Consider the following 16,174-nt stretch of genomic DNA (forward strand, 5'->3'; position numbering starts at 1 on the left):
TCTTCCGCTTCGCCGCCATGTGTCAACCTTCCGCCGCCGGTCCAGTCCCAGACCCAGACCCGCGCCGCCAGAGCCTCTGATTACTGTCTGTTCCAAAAGCTCTGACGAATCCGATGGCTTTATCTGTTTTTTTGAGGTTCGAAACACGGAACTGTGAAATGGGTTTGTCGGTTTCCAGGTCGGAAGATGGTGAGGAGCGTCGTAGCGAGGGCCACCAGTGAGGCTCCAGCCGAAGTGTCGACGACGGACCTGCCGGGTATCGTCAAGACCGTCCAAGATGCTGTAAAAAACCCAGACTTTTTCCACAATAGTCAGGTTCATTGAGCTTTAGACTTCATTTCTTGGGTTTTTGCTCTGATTATTAGATATCGCCATTGAAGTGGAACAAAGTGGAGGACAAGTAGGCCGTCGGTTCTCTTGCATTTGCCGGAGCAGTGGCCCTTTGGGGATCCGCCGGCATGATCTCGGTGAGCTTCGTCTGAAACTTATTTTCACCAATTTGTTTATGTCTGAGTATTAGTGAATTTAACTCAAAGTTCAAAGTATTAATCGGTTATTGGTTTAGTTGGTTATCTGAGTAATAATTGATTCGGTTGTCTCTGCTAATGGTTTAGCAGACAACTCTGTGATCCTACATACCATGTATGTACATGTTTTGCCTTTTCATAGAGTAGGATATAGGTTTGTTACGGGTTTTTGATTCTGTTCTTCATTCTTGGAATTGTATATATACATGTAAGAGATTAAGGGGAAATACACACAAGAGAAATTTTCTATTTGCTGCTTCATACTCTGAAATACCAAAACAAAGTGATGACGTTGTAACAGGCAATCGACAGGCTCCCATTGGTGCCTGGAGTTCTTGAAATAGTAGGATTTGGTTACACTGGAGTGAGTTCTGTTTTTTCAAGTCTTGATATATCTCAATCTCGATCTCTGGCACACATTCACAATCTCATACGTTTCCAGCAACTTTCTCTTTTGAGTTTGGGGATGCTTGGATGACTTTTCAGCGCCATTTCTCTTGACTTTAGTTCTAAACTAGAACCATGCATCATCCCGCGACAAAAATATTACTTCCATGTCATCATCAACCTTTACATCTCTGCATATTTCCTCCAGACGAGTGCACTATTTTCTTTGGTCGGACGTGGAATTGTCATTCCACTCAAATCTATTTTACTCCATAAATCACCCAAGAACAACACGAATCTCTTTCCTTTCCACTAAGGGCATTGTATATGTTGGATGTCGTCTCCCTTGAGTACAATGGAAAGGGTTTGGAAGAGAAGATGAAATTGGAATTTTGGCCTTTACGGTATCATGTATGGGGGTATGGGGAAGTAGGTAAGACTGGCCTCTTTAAACATATCAATAGCAAGTTCTCCCAAGTAGATAAGAATTCGACATTGTAATTTGGGGGATGTGTCGGGATTCACTGATCGAGAGTATTCAAGAGCAAATGAGGGCAAATTACAGCAGATGGAAAGGAAGAACTCAAAGCGAGAAGGCATCCGATACATACATTGCCATAAGTGGTAATGAAAGAGATTCGTGTTGTTCTTGACTGATTTATGGTGTAAAGTAGATTTGAGTGAGATGACAACTAGAGAAAATAGATTATAATCGTCTAGAGGAAATATGCAATGATATGAAGATTGATGATACGATGGAAGTAATATTTTTGTCACATGACGATGCATGGGTCTTGTTTCGAACTAAAGTCGGAGAAATGGCGTTGAAAAGTCACCCAGACATTCCCAAACGCGAAGGAAAAGTTGATGGAAAATGTTGCGAGTTTCCAGCAACTCTTGTGTTTATAGGTAATTCTCATTTCTGGACTGAATTGCATATGGATCTGTTGTTGTATGTGATGGAATGACATGTTATTTCTTCCTTTGCAGTGGTTCATTTACAAGAACCTGGTCGTCAGACCAGACAGGCGAGTCTCGGACCAAACCTCGTATTATATGTTTCAAGTCCTGTTTGTAATTTGTATTGGATTTCAGGGAAGCTTTCTTGCAGAAGATAAAGGATGCGTACAAAGACATCACAGGGAGCTGCTGAATCAGTGAAGAACCTTGGTAGTTGATGAATGAATGAACATTCTCTTCCTCTTCTATAACCATGTGTCTTTCTTCAGATTAATTCCCAGTTCCTCTTTTTTTTTCGCATTAGAAATTTTTCAAAGGCCCAATTGGATCATACAGAACTTGAAAACACCTTTTCATTACAAAGCCCATTAAAGGCCCAGTTAAGAATGTCTGGTTCTGAATGTTAAGGATTCATCGCTGATTCTTCCATCGAAAGCCACGTGGCAGTCACGGCCACGCTGGCATATCCGGCTCAGAAGATGACGACACACGTAACCAAACCAAGGCGCCACGCAAAAAAGTGGGTCCCATTGTAAGTTTTACGTTTTTATCCCTCTTGGTAATCACAATTTGTGGCTGAGATTGCAAGATCAAGGCTAGCAAGGATGGAGAAAAGTGGAAACTGAAAAATGCGCATAGCCAACGAGACAATCTTGAACCAATCGAAATGCGCCATTTGGCGTCATCGTGTTTCCTGCTTCTTTTGTGACCTCAAATTAAATCTCATTTTTTTTTTATTTCCCAGGAAATGAGAACAAGAAATTTTAATTGGAGGAGGAATTTTAGTGGCTGAGGATTCTCCGCCTCCGTTGCTTCTGGTGTCTCTCCTTTCCCACGACGAGAAACACTCTCCTGCTTCATCTTCTTGTTCGTCCTTAGCTTCTTTGATTTCCTGAGTTTTGTTTAGAAAGGGCAGATTCCGAGATTCACAGTCACCGGACAAGCATGGGATCTCCAGCGAGTCCCCGGTGAGCTCGCTTCCATGTCTGAACGTGGATCGATCTTTCAACTGTTTGCGACTTCCATGGCAGTTCTACAAGGTACCCATTTCCGCGTTTCTACTTTCTAGGGTTTGTGTTTACCTTACACTGACTGTTTGGTTGCCGGGAAAATCAAGGAAGTGGGATTAGCGAAAAAAAAAACAAAAGAAAGAATGGTTGGATTCGATTTTCTGCTGTCGACTGTAGTCTGCTACTTCAGCTCAGCTCGAAACCTGAAATTGTTTTGAATCCGCAACCAAACAGTCTGTCTCTTTAATGGTAGAATCTGATAGATTTCTTGAAAATATTTTTCTAATTTTCTTTGTAGTACTAAAGTCTTGCAGTTATTGATCATACAGTGGTTGTAAATTTCAATTGGCATGTGTTATGATTCCTCACAGGTTGTACCAGCATGATCATGTATTTGCTGATATAGAGCAGAGAAGGTCCACCCATTTCCCGATTTTCTCTTTATGCAGCTGCATGATCATATTCAACAAGTAACTTCAAGGGTAATGCCGAGAGCAAACCGCTTTGGTGTTGAGAGTATTTGATGTTTGGTAGCAGATATGAAATGTGGTCTTTGAAGTTGTGGTAGCTGCTCAATGGAGACAAATTCTTCTGGAGAGGAGTTGGTGATTAAGGTACACTTTATGATTGGACAAATCTTTGTCTTGTTCTGCTGCTTTCTTGGTTCTGTTCGAATTGTTTGTGGGATTGAGGTGAAAAAAGGTGGTTTTTTTTTGTGAATTTGTATTGAAACGGTAGATGAGAAAGCCATATACAATAACAAAGCAACGTGAGCGGTGGACTGAAGAGGAACATGATAGATTCCTTGAAGCCTTGAAGCTGTACGGGAGAGCATGGCAGAAGATAGAAGGTATACAACTTCTTCCTCTGTCTTGTTTCGGGATTTCGTTTTTTGTTATGCGAGTTTATGAAACATGAGTTCACGTGTCCTTTTTGGACAGATCATGTCGGAACAAAGACTGCTGTGCAGATAAGAAGTCACGCTCAGAAGTTTTTCTCTAAGGTAACTTGACTCCTTGGATTAGTGAACTGTTTCAGCTTGGCAAAATGCTGTATGAATGAAAATTGCTGCTATATAGGATGAGGCAGTTGCATTAATTTTCTAAACTCGATACTTAAACCAGATCATTATCTAAAATTTTCAGTATTCAGCCTCTATTTACCGTCGAGCCACTGCTTTATTGGCGATGAGACGTGCATTTTTTTATTGAAATATCCATTCCTTTTGGAAAGGAGGTAGAGAGCATATGTAGTAGGTAGGGAGCCACTGCTTTATTCCTGAGCAAGAATTCAAAGCTGAAGTATATCTTATGCTCTTTGAAATCGTCTACCTGCAGGTGGAGAAAGAGGCAAAGGCTAAAGGCGTTCCGGTAGGCATAGCCCTGAACATAGATATTCCTCCTCCACGGCCCAAAAAGAAACCGAGCAATCCTTATCCTAGAAAGACAGGAAATAGAACTCCCACTTCCCAAGCTGCTGCACAGGTTGGAAAGCAAGCAACTTCAGCTTCTACTGTTTTGAACTGTAAAGAGGCCCTTTTATTACAGAAAGGGTCACTCTCTGAGGTGGTTCTCATAGTCGTGAGTTATTGATGTTATGGAATGAATCCTGTGGAAACCTCGTTAAAAGAATCTGCCATTTTGTCTCCTCGCGCGACTGATATATATTGCTCGTCAATTTTTTTTTGAAGTATCCTAGTGAAGAATTGCTGCCATCTAACCTGGAAGATGATCACTCTGCATCCTCCATGAATAAAAGCTCTGTGGAGACCATGGCATTTGCAAATGGATGCAGCTTTACGGAATTTTTACCTCCGCGAAAAGAGGTATAATCAAGCTTGTATTGTTCTCGAGGCTTTAAGCAATCTACATTTCATGAAACTAAATGTGGGAGGCACAGGCAAATCAGGATAACGGGACGAGAAAGGCTTCAAACTCGGAGAAAGACTGTTGTGATTTGCATGCAAAATCTGTACAAGGATCGGCGAAAAAATATGTCAGTGGCATATCCCATGTGGATGAGGAGCAAGGACCTCAGACATATACAAGACATGTCCCTGTTCACACAATAGATGGAAGCTCAGTAGCATCTCCTATATCACCTTTTCCCACAGTTTCGGAAGGAATTCATGTCTGCTTGAACAAGTTCACCGATATGTCTGCATGTGCTAATAGATCTAAACACGATAATGATGGCCCGAGATATAAATCTCGTGCGTTGCCAGCTGTTCATCTGGCCTCTGCTCCAATACCCCACACCCTGGACGATTACTGGTCATTTGCTAACCTTTTTGTGTCAAACCCTTTACAGAACCCAGCTGCCCATGCTGCATCAACTTTTGCAGCGTCGGTTTGGCCGGGTGGCACATCGACATGTGCTGAGATAGGGGTTCCACCCAGTCAAGTGAGCTCACCTTCGAGTCTGGCAGCTATAGCTGCTGCTACCGTTTCGGCTGCAACTGCTTGGTGGGCTGCTCATGGGTTGCTGCCTTTATGTGCTCCTATTCATTCTGCCTTCCCCTGCCATCCTCCTCCAACTACTTTAGCTCCTATATCTGATGATAATGGCCATGCTCCATATGCAAATGTAGACACAAAGGAAAGTACCCTACAAAACCCTTCTGTGCAGAGTCAAGATGCGGATCCAGAACACTCTGAAGCATCAAAGGCTCAATCTTCACCCTTGAAAACAACGTTGTCACCATCATACTCGGAGCAGAGTGGAAGCACGAAGACTGAAACTGGAGGTAAGCCAGCTTCTCATGAGCAGACTGAAGCTGAGACTGATCAAAACAGAGCTAAAAACAGAAAACAAGTAGACCGCTCCTCCTGTGGCTCGAACACGCCCTCTAGTAGTGATGCTGAGGTAGATGCATCTGAGAAGCTTGAGAAAGACAAGGATGAGGAGAAAGAAGTTGAAGTAGATGTGAACCCACCAGCAGAAGAGTCTAACATCCGTCGAAGTAGAAGCAGTAGCAACTTAAGTGACCCATGGAAATCGGTATCTGATGAGGTACTTGGACAGGTGTTGCTCCTTTTGCAATTCCCTATTTGCTTGAATCGGCACCGGAATTGGCAAGTTATACTCTATTTCACACCTTACTCCAATTTCAGGGACGACTGGCCTTTCAAGCTCTCTTCTCAAGGGAGGTATTGCCACAAAGCTTTCCACCCCGACGTGACTCCAAGGACAAGAAGGATCTTAGAGGAAACGAAGACGGGGAGAAGAAGAAAAGTGCTGAAACAGAGCATGGAGAAGGACAGGAACTTGACCTCAACAGAACTGCTCAAGCCACTGACTCTGACCATCAGGAGGAGAAAGGAGACCAGGATGGATATCTTGCAATTGGATTGGGGGCCTCAAAGCTCAAGGAAAGAACCGGTTTCAAGCCTTACAAAAGATGTTCAGTAGATGCTAAAGAGAACAGGATCACCAACTCGTCCACTCTCAACCGGGTTGAACAGAAAGATCCCAAACGAATTTGCCTGGAAAGACGAGCTTAAACTTAAAGACATTGTCGTGTCCGATCCATTTGTGTTATCCACACTTCGATACTCTTGTAGTAAAGTTTACAATACAACCTGACTGAGCGTCCATAAACTATTAGCGCCATATTTAAGCTCTCTGAATTCCTCTGACCCTGAAATTTTATGGCAAATACCTTGGCAGAGACATCATGCATGAATGTACGTATGTACTATATACATATTCTGATAAAGAAAACGTTGGCCAAAGGTGGGTTACCAACCAGTTTCGCCTGTGGTATGATATTGTTTCATATTGAACCTATACAAGAAGAGTAAGTACCGAGTCCCAGTGCTATCAATATAAGAGTTACTGTTATAAGTATCATCTTGAAGAGAGATCCAAAGCCTGGAAATTTACTGTGCAGTGGAGGTCAATCTGCTACAAGTGAGACCTACCGCACGAATGTTTTCACAAGCTTCGCTCTGCTCATTGACACTCTTTACAATCAGAATGCCTTTTTGATTCTGTTCGTGGAGTTGGATATGCCTCCTGCTCAACATCCAGCAATGGATGGTCTACCACATTTGGCATTCAAGAAAATTTGGAGCATTTTTGTCTTAAACAAAAGAAAGAAACGAAAATGATAAAGGGTCTGACTGCTCAAATCAAAAGCTTCAGGCAAAGAAAAATGGAGCGCAGGCCACAATCTTGGCTCCTGAAGAAACTTGTGATTAAAGAACTCCCTGAATGCCACGCGCTCAACTGCAGTCCGAACATCACATTTATGAGAAACATTGCTTCCATTAATCATCATACAAACAAGTAAAAGAATAGAGAATTCCATGTACAATGGAGAACCACAAAACGTTTTTGAGGTGACAGAGGCCTGGCATCAAAAGATTATTACAGGAGATTACTGGACATGGAAGTTAACTTATCAAAGTTGACCGAGGCTCTAGTAACGCCGTATTAGTTCATAAATTTCAGAACCTTGAAACATATGCAGGCTACGCCTGCACAGGCTCAGAAATCCACCAATCACCAATCAACCTTACACTAGAAAACTAACCAACCTTACTTCTTCCTTATGATCTTACCTTAAGATCTTTAAGACATGTTTCCTATGTAGTATCAGACCATGGAAGACACAGTACTAATTCATAAAGGGTGCAGTTGATGGCTCAGCACAAGATTTCACATAACCGGGAGATACAAAACCATAAGTTACCATGCAAACCCAAAATCTCATATTTTTAGCAATGGAGTTACTTCATTCGTTGACAAAAGGAGATTCTGCAAGTTCGAGAAGAAAGAACCAGAAGAACTAGTTTAACTCACAGACCAAACATGCCAACTTAAGGAGATGCAGCTTGATTGAGGTGGTCTTGATTCAAATCTCACAAAAGTAACCAGTGACCAATCATTCTGAACTGTAGGCATCATACTGGAAAGGAATGCCAGTCTGAAAAGTAGAAAAAATGGCGCATAAGTGGCAAAGTACCTGAGGCCTTAAATCCCGGTGAATAAGATGCTTCTCTTGAAGTGCTAGCAGCCCTGCAGCTGCACAATTGGTTCCCATCTCGGTTCAGCGATTGAAAGGAAAATTCTTGCCACGAATTCCAATCACCAATTTGTACATTCTTCTACTCAGAAAATCCTCGAGAAAATCTATAAAAGAAATCATCAGATACTCTCGGCCACTAAAACAAGGAAAGGATGAACAAAGTGAGGTAGGATACGTACCCAATTGCCTCATAAAATGCCTAGCAACATGTTCTGAGTCTTTTCCATGGCGATGAATACACCCAGCAAGATCCCCTCCGCCACAGTCCTCCAAAATCAGATCTATATCCTTTCGCCGGTATACAATTCCCAGACAGTTTCATCAACATACTCCTCGACGAAAAACCAGGAAAACAATAGCTTACACTGAACTTAATTTTAAGAAGATTCCAAGCAAACAGCAACAAAACCCCAGAATTCTGATCGTATTTTTCGTATAGCAACAAAAACCCAGAAGAAAAAACCGCGATTTTAGGAACCTCGATGGCCCCGTAGAATCGGATGATTTTGGGATGATCAATGGGGCTGAGAAGTTTCTTGTCAATCTCCTTGACGGCGACCTCAGAACCCCACGACCGGTGACTCGCCCGCCACACCACCGCGAACGAACCCGACCCGATTATCGGGCCGAGCACGTAGTCGCCCACAAGTCGTGCCTCGTCCATCCGGATTGAGCACTTTCGATTTCGAATTCCTACTTGTTTTGAGCTCCATTGTTTCTTCTTCCAGAAATAAAAAAAAAAAATCAAAATTTGTTTTCTTCTCGCCGGATTTTAAACAACTTTTTTTTCCTTGCTAACGAAAGGATTACGATGTAGTGAATATATATGTACATACATCGATATATATCGCAGAGCAAAGGAGGAACAACCTTTGTCTCTTTCTTTTCTGGTCTCTGAGACACATGGAGATTGGTTTAGCGCATCAGCAATGGTTTCTTTCTTGGTTGTGGAGGAGAAACCTTCGACTGATGTCGCGATTTCATCTTTCGTGAAATTGAATTCCACAAGGCAAATGCGTAGGGAATTTCAATCTCGTGGTATTTTTTTCGTCAATCTGCTAGCACTTATTTTAATAAGGGTAAAACCCTAAAAAACTACCGGCTTGCAAAAATATATACAAATAAATCTTCAACTTAAAAAACTATCATTCAATCCCCGAACTTGTAACAAGTCACTAAATAAAGTCTCGAATTTGTAAATTATTACTCTAATAAAGTTTGACTACAATTTCAGGTGATCAAAAATCCACGTATTAACAGATTGCTGGTGTCACCTTATACACGTTATCAATTTTAATTTAAAAAATGATATCATCAATCCGTCAATACGTGGATTTCCGATCATTTGAAATTGTGGTCAAACCGATCAAAGATTTATTAGAGCAATAATTTGCAAGTTCGAAGTTTTATTCAGTGATAAGTTACAGTTTCGGTAATTGAATGATAGTTTTTCAATGTGAAGATTTATTTGTATATATTTTTGTAAGTGAATGTTTTTTAGGGTTTTACCTTTTAATAATATAATTCCGATAATTTTGTTGGACGGAGAACAATGTTTAGTAGAATAAGAATTTATCTTCTAGTTATTTTAATAATATAATTTTTATATGTATTTTTACGGTAAACCTTTGACGAGTCCAATTACCTTTCGCCATATTTCAAACCTTAAGTTCAATTATTTTATAAGAAGGAAGATTAAACAAAAATCTAAAAAAATTTATCCTTTTGTTCAAAAAATTTATAGACTATTAAAATATCATTATAATACTTAAATTTATGGCGGCAAATTATTAGCCTAAATAAAATTTGAGAGATAAAAAATAAGTATTACTCATTGATCAAATAGTAAATATTTGTAAATTCGTAAATTAAAATGGAGTTTTTAATTAGCTTATAGTTTTTTTAGACAAGTGAATTGATTTTTGTAGATTTTTTTGGATTTTTAGTTAAATAAATTATGGACTAGTGATTAAGTTTGAAGACGTGAACCCAACAGATCATGGACGAGTGGTCAAGTTTGGGGTATGAAGTAACTCCACCTTGAGATTGAATGTTCGATTCATGGCTGATAGAGAGGAAGATAATTTTTGGGTTTATATAATCTATATATAAAGACGAACATCTGAAGGATAGCAGTTAGGGATCTTCCATTGTACAACAAAAAGTTTGAAGACGCGAAAGTCCTAGTTGATTACGAGAGATATATACATACACACATTGTATTGTATTTAAATTTCTAGCCGATGCTTTGATATCACTAACACCGAACAAATCAGGCCCGTGCCACGTAACTAGGCCCATGTTAAGGCCCGAATGTGATTGGGAACGGGGATAAACACACTCGGGAAGCAGAATAATAACCTCAAAGAGAGTGAGATTGTAACGGTTACCAAACGGCGGGGATTGGCATCGTAGCGGGAGAACTCGGAGAGCGCGAGACCCATTCCCCGAGACCTCATGTGAAGTGAGTGAACAGAGCGAGTGACCCTAAGATCCAACATTTGAGCTGTCACATCGGCTGACACGTGTAATTTTTAGGAGACCCAAAACGTTGTGCGTACATATATATCCGTACACGTGTGTATAGTGATTAGTACGCGTACATATATACGTATATAGAAAACCGAAGAGCGGATTGAGAGAAAAGAGGGGAGAACACAATGTCCGAAGCAGGCAAGTGTTGGCCTTTCAGCGGACCATAAGTCGCCGGTTCTCCAACTTCTATATCCCACATGTACTTCGATCTCGCCACGTGGCGCTTAACTAAGAATTTCGATATCTAACTATTTACATTTTATTTATTTTAAAACACAATGCTATGTTATTAGAGAATAGAATTCTAACATCGGCGGTCGTGTTTATATTTAATATCTCACAATTTTAGAATCTGTATGGTTACGTAATGCAATTAAATAAAGAGAGAAATGTACGTACACACACACGGGGATGCGATCACAATGAAACACGCGCTTGTTTATATTCATTTCACCATATCCCCCCAAATTAAATAAATATATAAAAAAGGGGGCTAAAGTTTCACAAATTTATTTCATAATATAAAATTAAAATTAAAAGAAAAACGTCTCCGTGAATGTACGTACGACGGTACGCATTAATACAAGTCGGGAAATATTCTATCGTCGGAGGTCAAACTCAACATCTCCTCAATGCTAATACACCTTTCACTTACAGATTCGCTACAATGTTCTTTTCTTCTTCTTCCTCCTCTCTCTTTCTCCTTCTCATTTTACAAACCCTAACGTCGGTCTCTCTCTCCCAGCCAACGGTTCTCTCGGCGGAAAAGTGCGGTAATTTCACCGTCTCCTTCCCCTTCCACCTCTCCGCCGGCGTCAGCTCCGCCGCCTTCCGCCTCTCCTGCACGAACTCTTCGCTGTTTCTCCACCTGGACCGCCGCAGCTACCGCGTCATCGAGCTCTTCTCCGATGGCCTCCTCGTGGACTTCCCTCTCTCCCCTGTGTGTCGCCAGTTCAACGACTTGAGCTCCTTCGCTTTCTCCGGCGATGAGTACTTTGGAATCTCCCTCGAAAACGTCGTCGGATTGTACGACTGCGAGGATTCGTCTCTGTGCAAGGCCGGTTGCGAGACCAATGACCTCCCCGGCTGCGACAGCGGCGGCGGCGATCTCGGCTGCTGCTACCCTTTGTCGGATCATAGCGCGTGGCGTGTCGGAGACGAGTTCTCGGTGTTCCGAAAGTACGGATGCAGGGGATTTTCTTCGTGGGCGGTTCCGCGAGGGACGAACAGTGGAAAACGAGGGGTTAAGTTAGAGTGGGCGATTCCCAGAAACTCGTCGGCGGCTCTGTGTGATCGTAATGCTCGAACTGTTAACGCCACCGCCGTCGAAGGAGGCGTTCGATGTGTTTGCCAAGATGGGTTCGTCGGCGATGGCTTCGTCTCCGGGACCGGATGCTTGAAATGTGAGTCTAAGGTTTCTCCATTGACTTGTCTGAAAGTGGAGGAGATGTTTCAGAACAGAGTATTATCACTATGAACCTGTCTTCTCTTGGAATCGCTCGAGTCTCAAGCGATTGACTTTGTGTTCTTGCTTCCATTATTGCCATCTTACATCTTTGATGTTACCCTTACAGCTTGTTATAAAGATGGGAAGGAAGCGTTTGGGGAGAAATGCGATGGAAAGAGACATCACGGGAAGAAGCTCACTGTCTTGGCCGGTAAAAATCTTGTCCAAATATAACAACTCCACCATTATATGTATTCATCAAGTGATTCTTTACACATTGTCCTGATCTGATGATATATATATATATATGTATGTATGTATGTGTTACAGGAGTTTTGGCTCCGGTATTCATCCTAGGCTCTCTGGTAGCAGTTTTTTGCCTCCTGAAACGTCCTACGGATGACAAGGAAGAGTTCGATGTAGAACAAGTCACGGGTTACAACTATCACAGTTCCGTTTCATTTCGCAAAGTTTGCAGAGCACGTCTATTCGCCTACCGAGAACTCGAGGATGCCACCAAAACGTTTCAAGATTCGCATAAACTAGCCGAAGGCAAAAATGGAACGATTTACACGGGGAATCTGGTGGATGGTTCAACTGTAGCAATCCACAAGATCCATTGCGAAAACCAGAGAGAGCTTGTGGAGATTTCTTCACAGATTGATCATCTTTCAACAGTTTTCCATAAGAATCTCGCGAGAATCATAGGTTTCTGTATGGATTGTGGGTATACTCCTCTTGTGGTTTACGAGAATCCGGGGAACGGTACACTGGAGGATCATCTCTATCCGCGTGAAAGCAAAACAGAACAAGGGCTTGATTGGTTCAAGAGAGTAAACATTGCGGCAGAAGTAGCCGGTTTACTCGCTTTTCTTCAGTACGAGACTTACCCTCCGATACTCCATGAAAACATCACCCTTTCCTACATCTTCTTGGACGATGACTTCCACGCCAAGGTATCAGGTTTCGGGTTACAAACCAAACTTGGTCCTAAAACTCTGCGTGAGAATCTTCGGACACAGAATAACAACATGTACAGTTTCGCTCTTCTGCTTCTGGAGATCATTACGGGATTGAACATGAAGCAGGAAACGGTAACGCAGGTCCTGCAGAAGATGAGAAGCGGGAAGCTAGAGGAGATTGTAGATCCATCGCTGTACTATCACGAGCAGCCACTGATGTTCAGGGAGCAGATAGGGTTAGTAGCTGATATAGCGACGAGGTGCATTCTGTTCGGGGGAGATGGGAAATTCGGGATGGTGGATGCCTCGAGAGAGTTGATGCAGATTGTCGGAGGCGGTGGAAAGAAAGGAGATGGAATCGAGGAGACGTTCTCGAACTCGAGCCTGCTTCAGATGATCTCCATGTCTCCTGATTCTGTCTATCTCCCGAAAACTTGATCAATGACATCGAATGATATGTATCTTTAATCGCTTTGAAGAAAACGTTTGTTTAAATTTTTCACCATTTGATCTCTAATCCAACTCAAAGATTACGAGTCGTTTTGATAATTACAACGACATTCATGTCAAAACCTCTCACTTTCCATGACTAGAATGATTCGTGAAGAAATTGAATCCCTTTGAACTATAAACTTGATTTTGAAAAATCAAATAAATATATATTGTAGCTTGATATGGTTCTAAAAATATGATTAATATGTAAGATTAGTGAAAATGTGATTATATTATAGTTTAGTGTCATAACAAAAATATGTTAAATAAATGAGTTAGATATGAAATTTTGTGTGAGTTTATAGTATAAATAGGTGGATTGTATGAAATTTGAAATAACAAAGCTTAGAGTGGAAGAAGTATAATGGGAAAAACACTCCGAGAAACCTAGAATAGAAGAAAATCAAATGTGTCACATCTCATAGTATTTGGAAGTATTGTCTATTCACGTATTCATAACGAGAAGAGATCAAAATTTGATGATAAAAATTAAAAGTACTTATTCATCAACTATGATTAAAATTCAAAATGATACAAACTACATATTCTATAATTAAATACCAGGAAAAACCATTGTGAATCGTGATGTGGAGTTCGATAATGATGGATAATGAGATTGAACCACTCGCAATGAAGACTATGCATTTCTTCCCTGCATAGAAGAACAAATGGGGAGTGAGATTGAAAAACCCCACGGCCCACAAAATCTTTTATCAACATCATCATCGAATGAAAGTTAAGTGAAAGAACGCCTCAATTTCAAAATATTAAAGATCTATATGAGACCTATATGAGATAATTGAAAAACAAGATGATCTTACTCTTTTTTATTTTTTTACGAATTGTGAACCTAAATTTTTTGAAAAAGTTGTACAAAATGGAAGACGAAAATGTCATGGACGAAAAAATTAGGATCATTGAGAAGAATTTCTCAAATGATACATGGGATTTGATTTCTTTTTCAAAAAGTTACAAAGGGTTTCGAAGGAGTACATAAAAGAAAGAGAGTCAAAAGAAAGATCGAAAGATACAAAATAAGATCGGTGGCAAAAGATTGCCAAGGAGAAGGGATTGACTACGACAAAGTATTTGTTTATATAGTTCGTCTTGAAACTATAAAATTGATCATCTTTTTAACCGCTCAAAACAGGTAGAAGATATATCAAATAGATGTAAAGCCACAATTTCTTAATATATCATATATATGAAAATGGGTTATTAGTTTGGTTGACGCGATTGCTTAGACAAGAAGGTTGCGTTCTTGGCCGTAGGAGACAGCCCTTGAAGCCGTCCAGTATTCCATACAACCACACCTACCACTTGCGAATCTTAAATCTTGAAATGATGATTAAATATGAAAACTACTGCATTGAAGAGGGACCTTAAAGGATTTGAACAGATACATCTAATGTTGGGCTGATGTTATCAATACATATGTGATATATATATGTATGTATGTATGTATATATGTTGTAAGATTGCTCAAGAAAAGCGAAAGGGACGTAACGGAAGAGGCAATAGCCATGGGTTGGAGACTTAGAGGGGCTTTCCTCATTACTAAAGACTTTTTATTTGCTTTTGGGCCTCATTTATTTAGGGGACCACACTTTCCTCCCCTTCTCTGTTGCTCGCAAAATCCTTCTTTCTTAATTCCTCCTCTTACACATACATGTATACTTCTTTGGTCCGATACCATTATCTATACATTTTAAAGAATGCAACGTTTATATTATATATATATATATATATGCAGTGAATGAATGTATATAGGGGCTGGAGAGGCAGCTGACTTTTGCAGCAATCATATAAGAGAGGGGCACAGTGCCTGTCGAATTATTCCACCAGAGATATACTTTTGTTTTGTGTATATAATTTAAACGATGATAATATATAATGTATTACTAAAGAACATTCAAGAATTTTTTCATGAATAAAGAATACTCGAGAGGTATCGTAATTTTTCGTACAGTGCCTGTGTGGCTGTATCCCCATTCTCATGCAGACGGACCCCACCTTACACAATCTGTGTATTATGTATGCATCTATATATATATATATATAAACACAAATGCGTTGTCACTGAACTTAATTAGTTAGGGCACGAAAGAAAAACAAAATCTGTTTGGAAAGATACTTATAAAAGAACCGACTGTAAATATATAAAACAAATAGCCAAATACAACAGTTTTCGAATACAAGATATTCAAGTTAAATCTGGTCTATACCTAATAAGCCGAAAAGAGAGGAAAGTTAAAATATTCAAGTTGTATTAATTTGACTCGGAAGAGAATTAACAATGAAGAATGAACGTCCTCCATGGATATATATATATATATATATCGGTAGAATATAATAGAGGGATTTTAATATCAGATTAGCATTGCAAGTTTATTCAACTATTCGTCACTCATGGGAAAACACGATAATGTATATAACTACACTATGTTCTCTCTCTATATATATAGGTATATATAGGGAGAGAGAGTATATATCAAAAACTTAATGTGTTATTGGGTTGTAAACTCGAAAGATGTGCATCATTCCCAATGAAAACGCATTACATATATATTAGCTATCGTCAGAATCTATTCAACCGTAGAATTGGATACCAAATAAATGGTTTCATGATCTATGCGTTTACTTTTCAAGACGCATGCTTGATAAAGCTTAGGAGAAATTAACACACATACACACACGTTATATATATATATATATATGTATGTATATATGTATAAGAAGAGTAGGGGGGTTGGCTAGAGAGAGAGAGTCATAGACTCTGAGGCAAATGACAGTTGGGGACATGTTGATGCCATGATCGCACC

General features: G+C 40.2%; 2 protein-coding genes and 1 long non-coding RNA gene across 16 annotated transcripts; 2 read left to right on the plus strand and 1 right to left on the minus strand.

Annotated features, from left to right (window-relative positions):
- LOC104827645 (protein CCA1-like) lies at positions 1-6,522 on the plus strand. Of its 10 annotated transcripts, none has more exons than XM_019204244.1 (13): positions 1-85; positions 179-282; positions 366-1,823; positions 1,905-2,406; positions 2,620-2,914; positions 3,256-3,300; positions 3,422-3,498; positions 3,623-3,734; positions 3,826-3,887; positions 4,222-4,449; positions 4,575-4,709; positions 4,784-5,908; positions 5,998-6,522. In XM_019204244.1, the coding sequence occupies exons 7-13, from the start codon at positions 3,460-3,462 to the stop codon at positions 6,385-6,387; spliced, it is 2,091 nt and encodes a 696-aa protein (XP_019059789.1). In that variant the 5' UTR covers positions 1-85; positions 179-282; positions 366-1,823; positions 1,905-2,406; positions 2,620-2,914; positions 3,256-3,300; positions 3,422-3,459; the 3' UTR covers positions 6,388-6,522. The 10 variants fall into 10 exon arrangements, with proteins under 10 accessions (XP_019059789.1, XP_019059786.1, XP_019059787.1 ...); XM_019204241.1 differs by having other exon boundaries at positions 366-467; positions 829-1,823; positions 3,256-3,498; XM_019204242.1 differs by having other exon boundaries at positions 366-467; positions 840-1,823; positions 3,256-3,498.
- LOC104827643 lies at positions 6,432-8,939 on the minus strand. Of its 5 annotated transcripts, none has more exons than XR_773928.1 (4): positions 8,787-8,939; positions 8,096-8,634; positions 7,854-8,020; positions 6,432-7,114 (listed from the first exon to the last, which is right to left on the minus strand). It is a non-coding gene; the product is annotated as an uncharacterized LOC104827643 (long non-coding RNA). The 5 variants fall into 5 exon arrangements; XR_773931.1 differs by having other exon boundaries at positions 7,854-7,912; positions 8,096-8,637; XR_773927.1 differs by having other exon boundaries at positions 8,096-8,637.
- Positions 8,940-11,079: 2,140 nt separating this feature from the next.
- On the plus strand, positions 11,080-13,396 carry LOC104827646 (probably inactive receptor-like protein kinase At2g46850). Its single transcript, XM_010560860.1, has 3 exons — positions 11,080-11,854; positions 12,026-12,109; positions 12,229-13,396. Exons 1-3 carry the CDS (start codon positions 11,119-11,121, stop codon positions 13,296-13,298), a joined length of 1,890 nt encoding a protein of 629 aa, XP_010559162.1. The 5' UTR covers positions 11,080-11,118; the 3' UTR covers positions 13,299-13,396.
- The last annotated feature ends 2,778 nt before the right edge of the window (positions 13,397-16,174 follow it).

This window comes from Tarenaya hassleriana, unplaced genomic scaffold (genome assembly GCF_000463585.1).
Source record: "Tarenaya hassleriana unplaced genomic scaffold, ASM46358v1 Cleome52, whole genome shotgun sequence".
Taxonomy (NCBI): Eukaryota; Viridiplantae; Streptophyta; class Magnoliopsida; order Brassicales; family Cleomaceae; genus Tarenaya; species Tarenaya hassleriana.